Source organism: Athalia rosae, chromosome 4 (assembly GCF_917208135.1).
Source record: "Athalia rosae chromosome 4, iyAthRosa1.1, whole genome shotgun sequence".
Classification (NCBI taxonomy): domain Eukaryota; kingdom Metazoa; phylum Arthropoda; class Insecta; order Hymenoptera; family Athaliidae; genus Athalia; species Athalia rosae.
The window spans coordinates 2699809-2720378 of record NC_064029.1 but is presented as its reverse complement, the minus strand read 5'-3'; the positions used below and the strand labels follow the sequence as shown (position 1 = coordinate 2720378).

Sequence of the window (20570 nt, the reverse complement as noted above, 5' to 3'; positions counted from 1 at the left end):
TGAAGGTTCCACTATGAATCCGTTATCTGTTAGTAGCCTTCGATGAACGCTACTACTAATTCTCTGTCTTAATTTTTTCTAGCCACTGCCAACACGTCGAACAATCGTACACCGTACTTCATAATGTTTCACGTGTTATACAATAGCTGTTCCGAGTGACCAGCTTCAAGTACAACACGTAGCGGTGGTACCCACTCGATATTATTACCGAATAACGGAAATTTCCGAAAATTTAGTTCTCCTGATGCGGCCGAGGATGCGGCTAATGAACGCGTCATTATTTCTTGTACATCCTATGTGTGCTCAATATTGTAAAATATCGGGTGTGTATAAAGACTAAAATGTGGTGGATATTAAAAATACAATCTTGGTCTGATGAACAGAATGATTTTCAATGCTCCGTGATTTTATTCATGGTACAGTTAATTTACTTGAATCTCTGGCAACAGAATATACCTCCCTTACATCTCCATACAATAACAGGAAACGTGGGTGGCTGGGAAGTAGGGACGAAAATTTGAGAATATCGAAATTTCGAAAACAAGATTATAGGTACAATATTGTACAGGCACAACCTACCTATGTATGTGTAGACTATGTTTCAATTTTATGTATATAATTAGGTATTTAGCTTGAACCTCCAGCAAGATGGATGTTGGGTGTTGAAAGGTCGAAGGATCATGAGACGAAAAGTGCAATTCTTTTAAATCGATTTGATCGAAATCGGTGAAATGATGAGGAATAGAATTATAGAATAACGCGACGTATAGTAGCATCTATAAGTCTAATCACTCATCATATCCCTTGAACACTCAACACTATAATTTATACATATATATTTCCAATTATGCACACGCCATACTTGCGATTACATTTTTCGCAACTCGTCGGTTTTATCAGTTTTAGTTATTTTATTTCATCTATTAATTATGATAATACGTTATACGCTGCGTTATGTTATTGTAGTATGTATAATATGTATAGGTAATAGGTATATGTATGTATGTCATCATGCCATGTGCATGCTATACGTATAGGTATGTGTGATGATTTTTCATAGAATATGTGTATCGTAATATCATATAATATAATATAATTTAATTTAATTTAGTTTAATTTAATTTAATATAATATAATATAATATAATATAATATTTAAATATCATTAATATAATAGCGTTATACAGATAATGGAAGACTCGACAGCATCTGCAGTTGCGATGCTTTAAAAGTATCATATCTATATTATAGTGTTACATTATTCCACACGTTCAGTTATACTTATGTATACGTCTGCTGCAGTTTCCCTCCTATTTGCATACGTTATTATCGTCATATACAACGTCATCTTATAATATTAATTTTATTATTGTTGTTTCCATTTTTAATTATTATCAATATTATTATTATCATTATTATTATTATCATTATCATTATCATTAATGTTATTAATGCTATTAATGTTATTGTTACTGTTAATATAGTTGTCGTCGTTGTCGTGCATGGTCGTTGCGTTGTCGCGTTATCGGTGTCGATGTCATTGTCGTTACTGCTGCTGTTACTGTTGTTGTTACTATTGGTATTGTTATTGTACTACTCCCGATTATTTTTATCATTATTATTATTACTGCTGCTACTAACACTATACTACTAGTACTACCATTACTATTGTTGTTGTTGTTTTTAATGTTATTTTTTTTAATTATCTTATTATTGTTAATATGGTTATTGATCTTATTTTTAGATTGATCCATACATTCTCAACGCATTCGACTCAACAACATGGCATTATTCATTTGCACCCACATTCTTTCAACGCACTTCGTCAGACTATACATACACGGCATCCGAATAAAATTATACAGTGCGAAAGGCAAGAAGTCTTGCAGACAATCATCACTCAACTTTTGCATGATTATGGTATAAGGTATGTATAAGGACCTATCTCATTGTATAATATATCTATATATTATATTTTAATTATAGCTACTAGAATGATCTTAACAATTGCAACAATATAATGACGATGACGACGACGATGACGATGATGATGATGATGATAACGATTATGATATGTATACGACATAGGGGTATACATTACGATAGGCAATATGAAATATGACGATGATATCATGATAGTAAGAATTTGTTGTAGAGCGTAAAAAAACCAACGATCAATTGTACACAATAGTAATACATGACTGCATACCTGTATGTACAAGAGACACATGTACACGTACATAGTATACATACAATATACATACCTATATGTATAGTATATCATATACAAATGTATATGTTTCGACGTATGCAACACGTGTCAGTGTTATATGTATTTATAATATACCTAATATGCGTATACTTATAATTAGACTGCGCTTAGGTTTTTTTTTTACCAGTATAAATTCTAAGTTTCGTATTGTCTGAATAATAGGTAATTTCATAAATTTTCGTATAATAACATTAATATGCGTGATTACATTATAGGAATATCTGTCTATACATAATGCTATGTAATTCAATTATCAATTATCATATGCTATACGATAATTTGCAGGGTGCAGAATATCGACGTGTTTATATATTAGTGTGTGGCATGTTTGCAGCGTGATGCTATTTGCCTGCACGTGGCCGGTACTATGCAACGCAAATGTTAACACGCGAATCATCAATTCCCATCTCCGCGTTCATTCATTTTATTTATTTCTTTCTTTTTTTCTGCGCCAAAGATCGGACAATGTGGACCACCTACAGCGAGACCGATAATCATGGAATTTCCGCAAACGAATCCGCAACTGACAAATAGGTATGTATGTACGTATACGTTTACATGGTGGTAGTATCGGTCGGTTGTCGTCTCGGTCAGTTCGTCGTGTCTCTGCCTGATAACGATAGTTACAATTGAGGGTGTCGTCCCGAGGACTCGATCGTTTAATACTGGAGACGGTCTACCGAACTTTCCATGAAATCGTATATTTAATTGATAGGTGTATAATGTAATTGTAATACTTGTTTTAGCGAGGTATACTCATATTCGTGTATGTACAATTAACGATCTATCGATGATACAATGATGGACAGAAAAATTTCAGGCATCCCCAGAAGTTCGCGAACGATCGAAGGTTGTCCCTTAAGAGCGTTCGAATTCAAGTCGCGACGCCCGTTTAAATTTCAAAGGAAATTTCATCGGACAAATGATACAACGATTAAAAAAGTAAAATCACCCGATAAGATTTAGGCAAAGCATTCGCCGCTGCTCCGGTGCAAGTGGGCAGAAAGAAAAATATTCAATTCGCATCTCGTCTCGTTTTACGCATACCTGCGCTCCGTTTGCCATTTCCTCGGTTCAATTGAAACCGATTCACACTAGCCAAGTTATAATTCTTGGGTCCCATAAAGTTTTCTTTTTTTTTTTTCTTTTTTTTTTGGTTTTTTCTTTTTCTTTTTATCAATCGTTTATACATATAGAAATTGCTAAATTTATACACGTCCTCGCGTGTCTCTTTAATGTACTATTATAATATCCGTACACGTATATCCAAACCGGTATGTATATATATTTAATATGTAATTTAGATACACATCCATCGTAATTACAACCATTCGGATATCGCGATATGGTGCTAATAAATAATACTCTCGGTCATTCTCTAATTATCGTGTATCTGTTTACCTATGGCATAGGTATGAGCATTCCCTCATAAAACTGTAGATATTTGTATAAATAACAGGGCTAATCTCTATAAACATTCGATAGTATAACGATCTTCCAACAAAGTCATCCATATTTTATCTGCAGCAGACATCGGTCATATCTTTCGTCGTCCGTCATGTGCGCGTATTATTATATGGAATTAGTTTATTATTCATCTATTTACTCGTTCGTTTTGGCCATTAAATTATTGTCTATTATGTACACGATTTATTTATTCATTTATTTATATCATTTCCTACTGTATTAATATATGTAGATTTGATAATATCCTGCAGCCTACCTCCCGTTTTTCCGCTACCACATTGTATACTTATTATAGTTATTATCATCCTGATATTTGATCGTTCGTTCGTGAAAATATTCCGGCATTAATTATTTCACGATGTACAGGAACTACGCGTATATTGCATAAACTGGATTCGCGCGCAGGTACGAAAGCTCGAATAGTTATATCCCTATAAATTTTTTTCGAATCTCACGATCAGCAGCGATGATTTGCCCAACAAAATCAAGAGCGACACCGACAACGATGACGATATAGTAACAATAACAACGTTAACATCGACATCAGCAATAATAATGATCATAATGGTCACAATAAAGATAACAATTATGGTAATAATAACAGTGATGACAGTAGTAACGGTGATGGTAGTAACAAAGGTGAACATAATGTTAACGATAAAGATAAATTGAGATGTTGATGACAAACTGAATTAACGGTACGACGTTAGTGATAATTATAATGAATCGTGATGCAGGTGATAACATCGCGCATGTTATATGAAGTTTATTGTCCTAGTGAAATAGGGTGTACGTAGAGTAAAATGTCAACAATTGCACCTGTCCTAGGTATGTGTAACTACAGGTGTATAGGCGTGTACACCTGCGCATACATGGAATGGGCGTAGAAGTTACATCCCATGTATGTACGCATGTATGTGCATGCGGTTTTTCATCTACATTGTACGTACATACATACGATGACATAGGTGTTGAGGGTATAGGGCTGTCGCCGAATACAACTTGAATATAATTTGGCCGCGTCGACCGTTTTGCAAGAAACAAATCGTAGCTCGACCTCGCGTATAATAAATAGTACGTACATTATACTTATACGTACAAATTATTTCTTCTGATCCGAAGCTGTGTGCCAAATAAGATCAATTTAATCAGCGGATAATATCGGATTTTGGGAGAATCACGTCAAGTATGGGGCCAAAACGGCGACTATTGCGACAAGACTTATGGCCGGCAAGCTAACGCGACTCGATCCTCCACACTCCCTGATTTCCATCTCCTCTGGATGGTAATTTATACATTTCGGTGGTCTTCGTCTGTAAAGTCGTTCTCTGCGCGCCGTGCAGGCACCGGGTTCCGTAAGAGCTTCCATCGGCTCGATACTTAGCTGTTTGCTACCGCAGGGGCATAAGGTGTCCACCACCAACAGGATCAAATTCGTGTGTTGAATTTTCTGGACGCTGAACGGTCTGCAAATACGAGACGACGTTCCCATAACTTATCAGAGCAAATTCAGCGTCTCGCGGTTATTTGTATACGACAAAAGATTCGCCACACCGTCCGGTTTAGCATTTCCTACAAGGAATTGGAATAAATATTCTATAAATTCAAATTACCTCTCGCATCCGGTAACGTGGCAGTTGGTCAATTTCCCCTTGAGCGGATTACTCTGGCCACTGGTGTTCAGACGCTCCGGCTGCAGGATATAGAGATCGGTCTTCTTCTCGCAGGCGCGTACCCTACGCCCTTCGGCGAAGGTCGCGTGAGTGGCATGTGTTGTCGGTGGTACCGCAGGTGCCGGCAACGGAATCGGGGCTGGAGCTGGAACGGAAGCTGGGCCGGGTACCGCCGCTGGTGGTACCGGAAGTTCCTCGGTCTCGGGGGCGACATCCTCCGCGAAGTCTGGGGCGTAGGATTCGAAGTGATTCGTCTCGTAATCGTCCGTGTAGACCAGTTCGTCTGAAATCAGAATCGTTCGGGGTCGCAGTTCAGCTGACGATGTAGAAGTGTCTATGGATTTGAATATGTTTCGCAAGCCCCGCAGTGCTCACCGTCCGTCTCAGTTTCTTCGGCACAAGTCCAAGTCGGTCCCCAAAGGTCGCGAAGGGTCAGCTTGAGGCCGAGACTCCAGAGTAATCCACCGATCGATACCAACGTCTTGACGATGGAGTCCGAAAATGTCTTCGCCGCGGCGGAGTAACGGGACCGCTGCGGAAGACAGACTCCCTGGTAATCGACCACCGTCACTTTCCTGTTTCAGTCGCAGCGGAAATGAATTGTATAAATTATCAATGAAATCGTAGGTCGAACGAGTTAACTCGTAGACACGCAGTTAGGTTTCCTGAAGGCATGTACCTATAAATCCTATCTTGGACGAGCGAATCCATTATGGTTCCGTCGATTTCCCCGAAAAATTTCCCTGTGTGCTCGTGACTCTCGCTGATGATGATGAACCCTCCGTTGTCCAGGATGTAACAGTCCAATTCTTCGGACGCGCAGGTCTTCTTGCAGCCCGTTGTCGCCGAGCACTGAACAAAAAAGTAATCAATGGAAATGGGAACGATCGAGTCACGCCGTCGACTATAAATGCTCACTGTCGAGGTGATGTTGATAAAATGGGCGGCCAGGGAGGAGTGCTGAAACTGTAGACCTACAACGGCAGCAGGAGCCCTGTGTCCTTTCCTTTCGACGAATACGGCGTGCGTCGCGGTGACTAATGATTTTGTACTATCGGCTGAGGGGGATAACGAATATGCATCAGACATGATTTTTGTGATACGACCGCGTATGGAATGTGCAATAAACGAACACGACCCGACTTACCCGCGTCGAATGGTACGCTGAATACGAAACTTTCTGGTTCAACGGCATGCTGATCGACGGCCCTTTTGTACCATGACGAATCCATGGCTCTTCTGTGGACGTCGGCAAAGTGTCTGAAGGACAAAGGTTGTTATTTAATCGTATCGTTTCATTAATCGTGACGGTATGCCTGATCGGCCGAAAAATTGTTATAAATATTTACGGCTCGTCGGTAGCTTCGACAGGGAGGTCATCTTGTTGAGGATGTTCGTGCCAACGCAGCAACCCGCTACGAGTAGCGATGAAGCTCCGCGTCACCCCGAACATCCCTTTTCCTTGGCTGCAAAATGAATTCAATATTAGCAAGGAATGTCCGCACCCACTCGTCCTGCATGTTTAATCCAAAGTTAACCATTCAATCCAGTGCAGTGTAGTTTTAATGTACGTATGCGCATTTAGCGTTCGTATAAGGTATCTACTATACATGGGTACAATGGGCGTTCATATTCCTCTGGTGCGAGCTTTATCATTCTGCGACATTTTGGAGCAGAAAAATTGAGATATTTCAATAAATATACTTCAATTTTGGGCCAAACATCGAAAATATTCTATTTTATATGCTATTCTGATGTTTTTTGACCCCAGGAATATGAATCTGAAAGAAAAATTGATCTATCTGTAAAAATGATGCATACATGGATTGCGATGAATCAAAGTGGGTCTACGACTGAAACCATTCGATATGTCTTATAATTTTTCTGCTCCCAACAGCGAGTAATTGATGATTATTGGATCGATTGCATGAGTAGATGATTTTGCCTTTCAGATTTGGATTTCCGAGCTGATTATATGTCAGATTACCCTTGAGAAGCCAAAATGAAAATCGATTTTTGGGCCAAAAGTAAAGTAGTTTAGAAATTGATTGTATTACACTTTTCTTACGTATTTTGACCTCAGGAATCCAAATCTGAAAGAAAAATTGATCTATCTTAAAAATTGACCGAGTTATCGCCAATTTTCAGCTTTTCGGGGTCAAAAATAAAAAATTGAGTTTTTAGTCTATATCAATGTAATTTGAGCTCAGGAATCCGAATCCGAAAGAAAAATTGATCTATCTTAAAAAATGACCGAGTTATCCTCATTTTTTCGCATTTTTTGGTACAAATTTGAGGATATCTCGAAGGGAAAAAATCGTAGCTCAATTTGGACAACGGATTCGTGTTCCTGGGGTCAAAATACATAAGAAAAGTGCCACGCGATCAATTTTAAAAAATAAAAATTTTTGGCCAAAATTTGAAAAAATCGTAAGGGGTACCCCTTGGAAAAATCTCAAATTTTGACCAAAAATTTTTATTTTTTAAAATTGATCGTATGGCACTTTTCTTATGTATTTTGACCCCAGGAACACGAATCCGTTGTCCAAATTGAGCTACGATTTTTTCCCTTCGAGATATCCTCAAATTTGTACCAAAAAATGCGAAAAAATGAGGATAACTCGGTCATTTTTTAAGATAGATCAATTTTTCTTTCGGATTCGGATTCCTGAGCTCAAATTACATTGATATAGACTAAAAACTCAATTTTTTATTTTTGACCCCGAAAAGCTGAAAATTGACGATAACTCGGTCAATTTTGAAGATAGATCAATTTTTCTTCCAGATTCGAATTCCTGAGGTCAAAATACGTCAGAAAAGCATATTAAACCCAATTAAAACAATGAATAATTTTTTGCTCAAAAATCGAATTTTTCTGTGGTTCTTCAAGAGTAATCTCATGTATAATCTGCTTAGGAATCCAAATCCAAAAGCCAAAATCATCTACTCATGCAATCGATCCAGTAATCATCAATTATTCGCTGTTCAGAGCAGAAAAATCAAGACATATCGATTGGTTTTAGTCGTAGACCCACTTTGATTCATCGCAATCCCTACATGGGTCGAAATATTTGAATCTCTCAATTCACCAGCAAACCTGAGCTTTGCTGGAGTCAGCGTAGCCAGCAGCGTAGCGCTTTGTTGTGAGACTTCCACCTTCAGGGCTGAGCAGAGGTGACGCTCCACAACAAACCGCGCGCCCTTGGCTACCTGACTCCAGCTAAGCTCGGGCTCCCTCGTAGACCGAGAAATTCGAATATTTCGACCCATGCATGAATTGCAACGAATCAAAGTCGGTCTACGACTAAAACCAATCGATATGTCTTAATTTTTCTGCTCCTAACAGCGAATAATTGAACATTTACAAGACTTTTTTAGATTACTCCGATGGATATAAAGAATACGTCAGCTACTATGCACCAGAGAAATATACGTATCTGCACTCAAACATCCAACTCAATGAATTCATCATCGAATATGACGTGGGATATTCATTGATGGGTAGAGTCGTACAGGTGTATTGGCACACTCATTGAATAACCGATGCCAGAAGATCATTGGATCTACCTAGCCCTAGGAATCTGCGACTCAAATGTGTTTTCGTCATCTCTGGGGGAACCGCCACAAGGATTAAATAAAACATACGAAGGAACTTCTGCAGCTAGTCAATCATATTGCAATTAACGAAACGTCATTACGCAGTATTTTGAAACAAAGAGTCTCGACAGAAGCATAGGTATCTTTGGCGTTGTACCAATACAGAATACATCGTTAAAACAGCGTCGTTGAGCAAATGACATCAATTCCTTGCAGCAGTGTGATAATCAAGCATTAATTTTGGTGTCCTTATGGGGAGTTAATAATACCATCACCGATTCCTTGTCCTGGCGTCAGCAGCTTGTCGAATGATTAAAAATTGGACGTAGTTTAGCACATTGATGACAAGTTTATGCATAGCATGGGGATATTTTTCATCGCCCCCCAACGACCAAAGGTCGCGATCAGAACCCGTCCACTCTGGAGGTCGCTGAAGTTGGGAGGGCAGATGTCATACCAGTAGATTAGAGAAAGTCAGGATTTGCATACTTACGTAGTGATGATTAACATCGAAATCATCGCAGGCATCGTACGTATCAATTACCTATACCTATTCATAATTAGAATAGTCATGTTTAGATAAATGTTTGTGATGATATTCGTACTAATATTCACATAACTGCAAGATCGTTTGATACCGCATCTTCGAAACCTATGTACACACCATACCTATGCCAATGTCATCGGATACACTACATACTTATTGTTAGGTATTAAACATGAATAGTAATGGATAGTAACATTGTTCAGCTTCACGTTCACACGTCCACTCATAATATTTTAATATGCATATTACGAATATGCCTACTGGCAAAGTGCACGTATACCAACATATGATATACACAGAGATGAGAGATTGTGCATGCCTGTATTTAACATCTGAATAAACATCTCTATCGTATATTCACATATAGGTATTGCAAAATTATTATAGTATATATATATATATATAAGTGCGGAGCAAGTCTCTTAAAACATATACATATAATCGTGTGTTATTGAATTACCTGTGCAGTAGAGCCATCAGTATGGCAATTGGGCTAGCGGTGGAGACACAGACAAAAGATGTGATAACAATACTAATCATAACAACAACAACGATAATAATGTTAACTATGTAACAATGGCAGAAAAAACGACAACCAATACTGATAGGAAATCCGAATAGTATAAAACTATATATTATCGATTATGTGGATGTTGTTGTCGATGACGATAGTAGAAATAATAACAATAAATAATAACAATAATGATAACAATGATGGTGATAACGATGAAAATTGTGATGGCGATAGCGATAGTGACAGTGATAATGACGATGTATATGTGCCACCTACAAAACTACGGTGAAAATAATAGATCGTAAACGTTGATAAAAACGGCCTGGTGCATTGTGCAGCGGTGCATTTCAAAGCTTGGTATAGAAAACATAGTCATCGACCAGTTCCATCATTCTCTTTTCATATTTTTATGGTAAGTTGACAATTTTCATGAAGTATAAATCAGAAATCAGACCAGGACCGCGACGTAACATCGTTCGAGCAACTCCCGATTAGCTGACACGCACTATAAGATTACCATGAAACGGATTTACCTAATATTCACCCCGTAACTGATGAACGACGCTTGCTTTTGTAAAAAACAATTTGCTTCAATGTTCCCATAAAACCCTCCCCAAGTTCTTCGCCATTTTCTTCCCCTCAAGTACGACGTGTTCGCACGGAATCAGATAAAAAAATGTAAAATAATCGCGATCTCCGAATGGAAGACGTTCTCTGAATTTTCTGAAATTAATTTTTGCCATTCAGTGGTCAACGAGAATAGATTTCAAGTGACATCGATGGCAAAATGCGACGAACAAAACTAATATTGCGATACCAAGTGCCGGTGCATTAGGTGCTCAATAATTTTTGTCATCTGTATGAGTATGCGATGTAAAATATGCGGTGGCTTGCACGGCTATAACGGCCCCGCGAATAACATGCGTCGTACCTTTGCTTCTCCTCTTTATGCACAGTATGCGTACTTCTCCTGTCAAATCCATCGGTTGCCAGAGCGTCCAACACCAGCGACTGTACCAACGTCTTGTCACCTGAAAAATGACGAAGTTCGTAAACGGAGCGCGATGTGAAATGAATCATTAAGAGAGGGTATGCTGAATCGATTGTGAAGACGAGCTTTCGGGACTCACAATAGTAAGAGTCCTTGTCCGGCTTGCTCGCTTGTCTGTGATGCGAGCTGGGGCTTCTGGGTCTCAATGACATCCATTTCCAGCCGGGGCGACGAGTTCGGTCTAAAAAATGGAAGACCCTCTCTTCGGGCGTGGCGAACCATTTGTCCGAGCCCGAGTTGTACTCGCAGTAAACCCAGTCGGGGTGTACCTTCCAGTTGTCCCCCAGCTTAAAGTACTCGGTGACTGGAATATTTGCGAGACATTGTCATCAATTGTCGAACGGTTGATATCTTACGGAAGAAATTTTCCCTCCGTTTTCACTCGATGTATACTCACCATTAAATTTAGCATGCTTGATCTCCTGCTCCGCTAGGAATTCGTACATACCGTACCCCTCCGGCAGAGCCAGACCCAGAGAGAACGGCGTCCCCTCGATCGGAATATAGAAGTATTTGTGCCTCCTCAGAGTCACCCTCCTCTACAACGACATGAATATAATGAGATATTCGCACGAAAAGCCCGCGAATAGGTGTGCGAATAATAGGTACGGCGTTATACCTGAATCATTAAAGCGTAGTCGTTGAAAAGAAAAACTTACCATGTTGTCGTAGTGAATTTTTACGGCGAACTCGGTCTCCCCCTGTTTCTGATCAATCATATCGTGCCTCAGCTGGAAACGCGAAAATGACATTAGTTCGTGGTATATTCCGTAATGGAACGGTGCAAAGTTATATGCGCCAACAAAATAAGTCGAGAGGTATTCGCGGACCGAATAACATACGGCGGTCCGTGAGTAGACGTGATTTTTCAATTTTTGTTATTACAAGTACACCCCAATTACTCGCTTCCGCATCTACCCATTTTCAACCAGCAACGCAGAGCTTACTCGCCCTCGATTCTCGGTCTCGGGTGTACAGAATTGACCTTCGTAAATTGGGCTTAATCTAGAGCGTATCGTGATGAAAAATAAATAAAAAATTTGAACTCACGTCGAGGAGAAGGGAATTGTTCAGCGGATGAGAGGGCGCATCGTATTCCGCAAGCTCTACTTCCGACAGATCTACGCTCACGTATTTCGGTCTCAACGTCTCCTCGTACTAAGGAACGATAAATACAACGTGCGATTTTGATTAGTGAGTTTCACACGGAATGCCCGTGATTTAAATAAATCAGAAACGGTATAATCATGTTTAAAATGATAAAAATAACGATACGGGCGTGCATGACTTACGTCAATATTTCCCGGCTGCTTGTCCAACGATAAAGAATTATTTAATTTTGTTCAAAATTACATTACATCGGATCGGAATTATATCACAAATAATTTTACATGATTCAACGAAAGCGACGATGGTGGAAAAGGGATACTCACCAACGGGCGTAGGTCTGGGTGATACAAAATCCGGCCGTTGTTGTCGACTATGAATGAGTAGCCGTTGACGCCGAGCTGAAATTTATGCGTTATCATTTAGGCGTGAGCCAGCTAGTGTACACGACGTCCTACACGTATGGAGGAATAACGGATCAATTTTTCGACTCGGATTAAAGAAATAATCGAGACAACAAGAACCAGGAAATGAGAATCCCTATTGCGGCCCATGGACCCCACGAAGCGGCGAGACAACGTTCCGTTCCACCGTGTACAAATAAAAAAAAAAAAAAAAAAAATACTTAAAACGTGCGCACTTACCTGTTGCATAATTAAACAACGTAAAAAATGTGTCAATGTGTTACATACCTACATGCTGGGAAGTTATTGTTAGGTAATCGTTTTCGTGCAGTGTATTACAGCGATATCACAGTCCCCTCGGAGTTCCGGGTTGTCGTTATTCTGATTGTGAGTAGTGGTGGGGGTGTGTTTTTTTCGTGTTGGAATATGTTCAAATATAATTGTGAGTAATGACAACGGTGTAGCTATTAGTAAAGACAGTATTGAATCATCCGTAAATTTCATCTCTACGCCTGTACTACAGGAGGAAAGTGGGATGCGCTTTGTTACATCGCATCGGCTGTCATACCTTGTAAGGAGGCACGAGTTTCTGGATTTGCTCGACCGGGACGTCTGTGCCAACGATCCCCAACAGATTGGCGACCTTCACCTGCGAAGGGATTAAGGTAGATATACCTTCACTGTGTAATCAATAAATACGACGATTCCAAAGGAATGTTTCACCTCCAAATTATCGGTGGGGTACATTACTTGTAGCGCAATTGTATTAAAAAATCACTACACTTACCGTATGGTTTCGGCGGTCCAATATCGGCACCGTCACAGACGTCATGAGTTGTCCGTTTCTTTCCTCGCCGTATCTGTTGCTCTGGAAGCAAAAAAAAAAAATCGTATACCATCGCGACGAGTGACCAAGTGCGCCCATTAAATTGCCGAAGGATGCGCTTCGTTACATGCCGCTATATACGAACCTTGCCACCAACGTATACGGATGTCCAGTGTATCGGATGATCGTGTTGGTAGAGCACCATCGGCCTTGCCAATACTTTGATGTATTCGAAGACCTTCTCCTCGATTTCATCGGTGTTCGATATTCTCGCGTAATATCCTGAAAAATGAGATAACTACGGATGCTGTCGATGCGTAATTAAAATTGACACTTCGATGTCAATGTATCCAGCGCAATTCACGAGTCAGGGATTATCCGCGTGCATCGATTCGAGGACATACGGACAATCGTAGGAATATGAAGGCAATCTCACCCTTGTTGGCGCAAGCGACGCCGCGAAGCTCCGGGCTCCTGTCACCCCCTACGAGGTAAGTGAATATTCTCACCGGCATGTGAGGCCAGTTGTACTTCTTTATGATGTCCCGCGGCACACCGTTGGTGTCGGCGGTTATCAGCATTATCGCCTGGTTGCACTGACTGCCCTGACCGGTCCGGTTGTACTTGTGCAATATCTCGAAGGCGGTCGCGAGGGCGGCGGAAACGTTGGAGGTCCCCTGGGGCCGTGTGGCTTCGAGGGCTGCTTTGAGCTCCCTGACGTTCTCGGGCGAGGCTTGCACCATGCTCTCCTTGAAGCACTGTACCACCTCGTCCGCCCCCTCGGCGTAACGGTAAACGTTGACGTAGTCGTCGGGTCCGAGGGTGCCGAGTATCGCCCTGGCCGTCGCGATCGCCAGGTCCCGTCTGTTGCCCGACATGTGACCCCCGTTGTCGATGAGGATCGCCAGATCCTTGGAACTCGTCGCCCCGCCGACGAACCAACCGGAGTTACGAAAGTCGTAGACGTCGCGGACTACCGGCGACGATCTCGACGGTCCCGTCGTGGATTCCGGTGGCCAAGATATCGCTACGGGGGATTCGAAATTTCACATCGCCGAACAGAAATCCCACATTGTACGATATCGAGTTCGGAATGAAGTGGTACAGCGATTAGAATGGAAATTTCTGGATTACCCACCTGGAAATCGTCGGAGGAAACCGGAGGTAGCCCCGAAGAATTGCCAGGACAGAGACGGGTCACTTTCGTAGTTGTTCGTGAAAAGTGGATCGAGGATCTCGCTCCACTGGACGCCAGCCGCGACCTCAGGATCTTGGGGGGAGGGGGGTGGAAAAAAAAACGGAGGATTATTCATCTGGGACAAGTCACAGTCGTCGATTGAGAATAACGTGGAAAAAACCGTTTAGGTGTAACGTGCGTGTAATTCAATGAGCGATGGTACGATAATTACCGGTGTCCTTGACGCCAGGTGGTAAAAGTACGGCGGACAGACTGACGTTCACCGCCAGCTGGTCAAAGTGACGATTAGGTGTGAGGATCATTTCGCGTGCCCCCGGGGCGACCCTTTTATCCTTGGTGAACAAATTCAGGCGGTGGGAGGCATAATACTTGGTGAACGAGTCGACCTCTCTGGGGGCGGAGACGGCCGCCTGTTCGGCACTCTCCATAATGCGCTGTACGTAACATCCAAATAGCATATAGCTGAAGCTGCTTAATCTAACGAAGATTACACCTAATGTGTCTACACATAATTTTACTACACGTAGAAAAAAAAAACATCTTCGATTTGAAGAAAATCACCGACGCGGTGCGGCAAACGGTCGAAAACAGAAAACGAAATCGTTGGAATGCGGAAAATTGAAAAACCGCTGTGATCGATTTAAAAAAAAAAACACAGCTTTTATCGCTCTCCCTGGATGAAACGTATATCGTGTAAATAAAAATGCATCATCGATCCACGTGTCATGTGATCCGCGGCGCGAAGAAACGCGACATAGGGTAGACGTAGGATAAATTCATGCGATTACTCTCGGTGGATCCTTGCGGAATGAACGGTGCAATTGTTCGCCGTACTCTGTGCAGGACTGGATCGTTCGGCGTTCGAAATGCAAGTTCCGAAGCTCCTCTACCTCCATCCCCGGAAGACCTGTGGAGTTTTATCGGGGCGGAAACGAGCGTCTACTCGAAATAGAAACGCTACGAGAGCTTCCACTGTCGCACAAATGCATGCTACGGGGGTGGAGGTAATACACGCGAATTTCCTACCCCTTGGACCGATTCCTACCACGGCCGGCGTTGATCACCTCGTACGTACGTGCGATGCACGATTCACACGCTGCGTCGACGCTCGTGTGGAATGGAAGGGCGCCGTGCCCGATTCTTATAAGGATATTTACAGGGATCGGATGTGCGCACCCACACACACAAGCATACGTCTATGTACCGCACACCCCGATTCGAATATCGAATGGGCCATCGGGCGAAAGGGTGGCAGAGATCTCGTTGCTTCGGATACGCGAATTACAGTCGTAATAGGCGGGAGGGCTGCGAAGATACAGGTGCAACGATCACCTATGCGGGTGTGTCTGTCCCTGTGTTGTGCCGGTGAATTTCTACAGGCAAGAGGGAAGAGTATTGATTGGTGGTGGTCTTGAGACGCGAGTCGTCGTGGCGAACGCGACGCCGGGCCGAAGCTCCAGCTTTAAAGCCTACACAATTCGGTGCGGCCCTTCGTCATACTCGCCCTTGCACCGAGCGCGCATCCCTGCGACATCGCGTCGACGCCATCGCGTGAACCCGATCGTAACGCGATGCAAATTCACCGAGGATAACGACGACGGACTCGCGACGCACTTGACCCTGCCTGCACTCGGTGCTCCCGAATTTTTAATCGGCAGAGTTAAGGACGTTGACGATGTACACGCTCAGACGAAGTTCCTCGAATCCCGGGGGGGTAATTCTTGAATTATCGGCATTCCGAACCCTTTTCGTCCAACGCGTACCCCTGAGAAATCACGCGTCTGTACGGCGCGAGGAGACGATCGTATCCTCGAACGCGCGCGTCGTGAATACGGATGCGGGGGTTGCGTTTCGAGTAGGGATGATACAGGGAAAGTATAAGGACAATAGCGTCGCGCGACCCGCAACGCCTCGCGAATGAATAGTTCTCATCCATTATACTTATATAGGTAATAAGAATGACGCAGGCAGGGTATTTCTTTGTCCGGACGATCAAGCCTGTAGCTACAGCCGATAGCCCACGGTCGCGATTAATCGCCTGCAGTGATGCTGCACGCATCGAACCACCCCCGAGACTCCCGACAGCCGGTGTATACCTGTGTGCATGTAAAGTGTGGCGTCGTTTGCGATGTGTCTTTTCATCAGCTGCCTTTTTACCCCTTGCACGCTGCCGCTAATCAGTACACGCGTAAAACGTAAAACGCGATTCTTTCTCGTTGCTGGGAAAAAATTTTTCGACGCCGTAAAGATGATACGGCCAGCTCTACGGATGAAATTGAAGACCGTGCACGCAGGATATCCGGAAGAGCGTAATCTATGATGACGCGCGAAATCATTTTTTTTTTTGCGATACACCTGCCCGACGATCGGCTTCGAATATACTCGCGTTGATAGTTATGAGTGCAGGATTGGAATAGAACTTACCATAACGGCATTCATTTTGAAATCCATCATGTTCTTCACCTCAGCAGCCATTTCGCGAATCAAAAGATGACCGTCTTTTCGCACGACGTCGGCGTCGACTTCGTGATATTTCTGCGGGTAGAAGAATACGAATTATGAGTTGATTTAGTACTACGGTGTCGCAGGATAATTCACGCAGAGTCGATTGATATACGTAAGACACCTGCGATCTTCGGTGGTCATCACTGTAATATGATGGGGATTTGTTAAGTCAACGTCCGAGGATTTGTATACGTATACACGATATAACTGTAGCGATCGGAACATGTGTTGCCTGTTGGAGTCTGAGATCGCATTGCAGTATCTGTTATGGAAGCGGAGCACTTACATCCCTCCAGAAAATGAAAAATTGCCAATAAATCGACATTGATTCCTTCACTGTACATCACACTCGATTCTTTAATTATTCGTCATCGATTAGGCAATGATCACATTCGCCCGCTACCCCTAGGTATATCCAATTTTAAATTTTCTATGCATGAGTCGTATCGCAGTATCGAGTTTTAAAAAATTCTACAAATTTTTCCTATGTTTTCCAATAAGATTACACGACCGATTCATCGGCGGGACGCTTATTTTTTTCTCATACCGTTGTTAGATGAAAAAATCTGCGATCCAAAGAAATCAATGAACGAATTGGTGAATAGATATAAATGAATGAACGAATCGTCCTGTTCCCAGATTCCTCTCCCCGTAGATTTTCCTGGCCATCGACTGTGAGCAAATTTGAGCATGATCTTGGAGCACGGTTTGAACGAACAATCCAGCACTTCGAATTTTCGTGCAGTGCTACCGACACGCAGCAGCCAACGAACCGCTAACGATGATGGATGACAAGCCTCCTACTCCTGCATCGAGTCCAAGGATCGACTATAATGTATGTACCTATACACCCTCGTATACGTACGCAACGAGCGATAGATGACACCCGACCTACGAAAGATCTATTACAGGTACTGCTGTCCGCGTATAGGTATATCTTTCAAAGTACCAAAAATCCACCATAACGTGACTCGTATTCTTTCGGCAGGAAAAATCGAGTTTTGTTCAACTGACGACGAATTGAAGCCTCGAATCAATCGAGATGAAGCGCTCGCGTCTTCGAGGACTACAGGCTCTTCGTTTTCGTTGGTTCTCGTCGATTTCCGATCATCGTTCTTTACAATTTATTCAGTTATATGCGTGACAAAAGTTGAGTGACGTGGAATAACGTGAAAGCGTGCGTGATCATCTTACCCGTTGTATCTCGTTCATCTTTGTCACCTGCTTCCCAAACTCCCAAAGATCGACGCCGAACTTGAGCGCCCAGTTCTTGACCCTGTAACAAGATAGAAAAAAAAAAATATTATCGAACAATTAGCGGGTCACGGGCCCCGACTCCGTCCATAATGATTTTTATATCCCATAACCGAACTTTGTTATAGATATACCACGACAATCTGAAGATACTAGGTATCTAGCATGCTAGCACCGAGTCCGGTGGTCTAGATAGCGATAATTGGATCGTCGGAGGTCGGAGGTAACTGTCGTGGCAGAGATTATGATAATCGAATATGTCTTCGTTCGCCGATGGTACGAATTTTCACGCGAGACTACAGGTAAAAATGGAGGTAGTCATACCGTATAGGTGTATTCCACGATAGAGCCGTAGAAGAGCAGCGTGCGTCGAACTAACTTTGCGAACAGATACGAAATTACCAAAGCAATTTAAAAGGTGGGACACGGTGGTTTGGCAACGGCTCCCATTTAATCTATACGTATATAAGATTACACGTATACTTAGCTATACCAACTCCTAGACACCTCGCCTGTACAGCGTATACAAGCACGTCTATAACAATGTAACCGGGTGGTCATATATTTTAGAATGAAATGCAATCAATTCAAAGCTAATCGATAAACAGGATGCAAGTCGTGAATCGAAGGGACATAAGTGACATGCATTTTTCCCGTACCTGCATCAATTATGAGATACGTATAAAAAGATTCATTGTTCATATTTCTATAAAGATGATACTGTGTTACAGATCAGCCACCCCGTTTTGCTACAGGTCGATTTAGTTCTTGCATCCCAAGGAAGGACGCGGTGTGATATCTGCAGGTAGGAAACTATGGTTGTCAATATAATGTCAAGGGAAATCGAGAATGATTATTTTTTATGTAACATTTCGCGCAATATTTTAGGCCGGAATGACATATGCGTTACTGTAAGAATCCTGAAAAGGGTAAGTTTGATGTTGCGTTGGATTTCTCAATAAAATACTATGAAAACCGCGTGGCAGTCGACCCAATGACAAACCAGTTATCCAAGAAACTTCGAAATACAGAAACACAAATCGGCTTCGGGTGATGTAAGTTCTTTACCACTGATGATGACATAAAAGCGTCCATCGCGAGCAATAATCATCGGCAATGATAATTCGGATGCCAAGTGTGGGCGGAGTCTGGACCAATATGGCGTCGCAAAAGAGGGTAATCAGCTAATTATTTCAGGCAATAATACGAATGAGGGATTACCCAAAATTCGGACCAATAGATTATACATCACATTCGACCGATTCGAAATAAAAATTGTGATTAACAGAGCTTTTAATTACATGAATACGACCAAACAGCTCTGATACAGATTTGCACATTGGATCGCGTGCAAGAAATCTTGGTATCCTACAACCGGCCTATATGTATAGCTAATAGGTGCCTAGATCAGTGATGCATGCATAGATATGTAGATAATCATCGGTGCACGCGTCATGTTGCCAGTCGCGTACCGGTGCCATGGGTGGAGGGTACGTGTACGTAAATGACTTCGTGATTTGCGAAAAGAATCATACTTACTCATTGTGAGGAATATCCTCTTCTTGTTGACGTGAAGTCTTCGCCCTGAGTAGTAAAATGACGCCGAAACACAGAATTTTCACGCAAGCGAAAGCCATATTGTACCGTAATGCTGCACTCGGGGTAACTTCTGATAGTATTTTATAATAACGTCCGGATATAATTGGAATCGGTTACGTTGAACAAATTCGAGGAGGATTCCACCAAATTTGAAATTCTTTCGAGGGAACCGTGTTTAGCGAGAGACTCAAAATGTACACCTACTTCTTGTTCCTTCTACCCCTGTGGCTGAAGCCCATTGTTCAATTGGAATTAATTTATCTCCGTAAATGTTGTGCAGAGAAGATATCGCCTCGTAGCGGGATTGATCAAGCCGCTTCCTCTGCGCGACTTGAGAGTCATCGACATTACGGTATTATGCACATGCGATATAGTATGCACCACGAATCTGCAGCGGGGTTTGAGGGCTCTACGGCGTGCATCAGTCTATATATCGTCCTTATGAATGATATTCGTGTGCAATAATTTTTCTATAATTCAGATGCAGGTGCTGAAAAATTACGGAATGGCGGCCGAAACGGGTGCAGAGGTCATCGAGCGTCCGCTTCTCTTACAAT

General features: G+C 42.2%; 1 protein-coding gene across 2 annotated transcripts; it reads right to left on the bottom strand.

The window, feature by feature from the left end:
- Nucleotides 1–388: 388 nt before the first annotated feature.
- Nucleotides 389–20085, bottom strand: LOC105690328 (voltage-dependent calcium channel subunit alpha-2/delta-3). Of its 2 annotated transcripts, XM_012408046.3 has the most exons (24): nt 19954–20085; nt 18355–18436; nt 17080–17190; nt 14867–15089; nt 14596–14727; nt 13894–14484; nt 13603–13739; nt 13419–13499; nt 13200–13280; nt 12554–12628; nt 12413–12427; nt 12171–12278; nt 11780–11851; nt 11518–11659; nt 11200–11424; nt 11001–11100; nt 10016–10048; nt 6761–6877; nt 6559–6671; nt 6330–6469; nt 6091–6263; nt 5787–5986; nt 5352–5694; nt 389–5204 (listed from the first exon to the last, which is right to left on the bottom strand). In XM_012408046.3, the coding sequence occupies exons 1-24, from the start codon at nt 20049–20051 to the stop codon at nt 4916–4918; spliced, it is 3681 nt and encodes a 1226-aa protein (XP_012263469.2). In that variant the 5' UTR covers nt 20052–20085; the 3' UTR covers nt 389–4915. The 2 variants fall into 2 exon arrangements, with proteins under 2 accessions (XP_012263469.2, XP_020710485.2); XM_020854826.2 differs by lacking the exon at nt 10016–10048.
- Nucleotides 20086–20570: the final 485 nt, after the last annotated feature.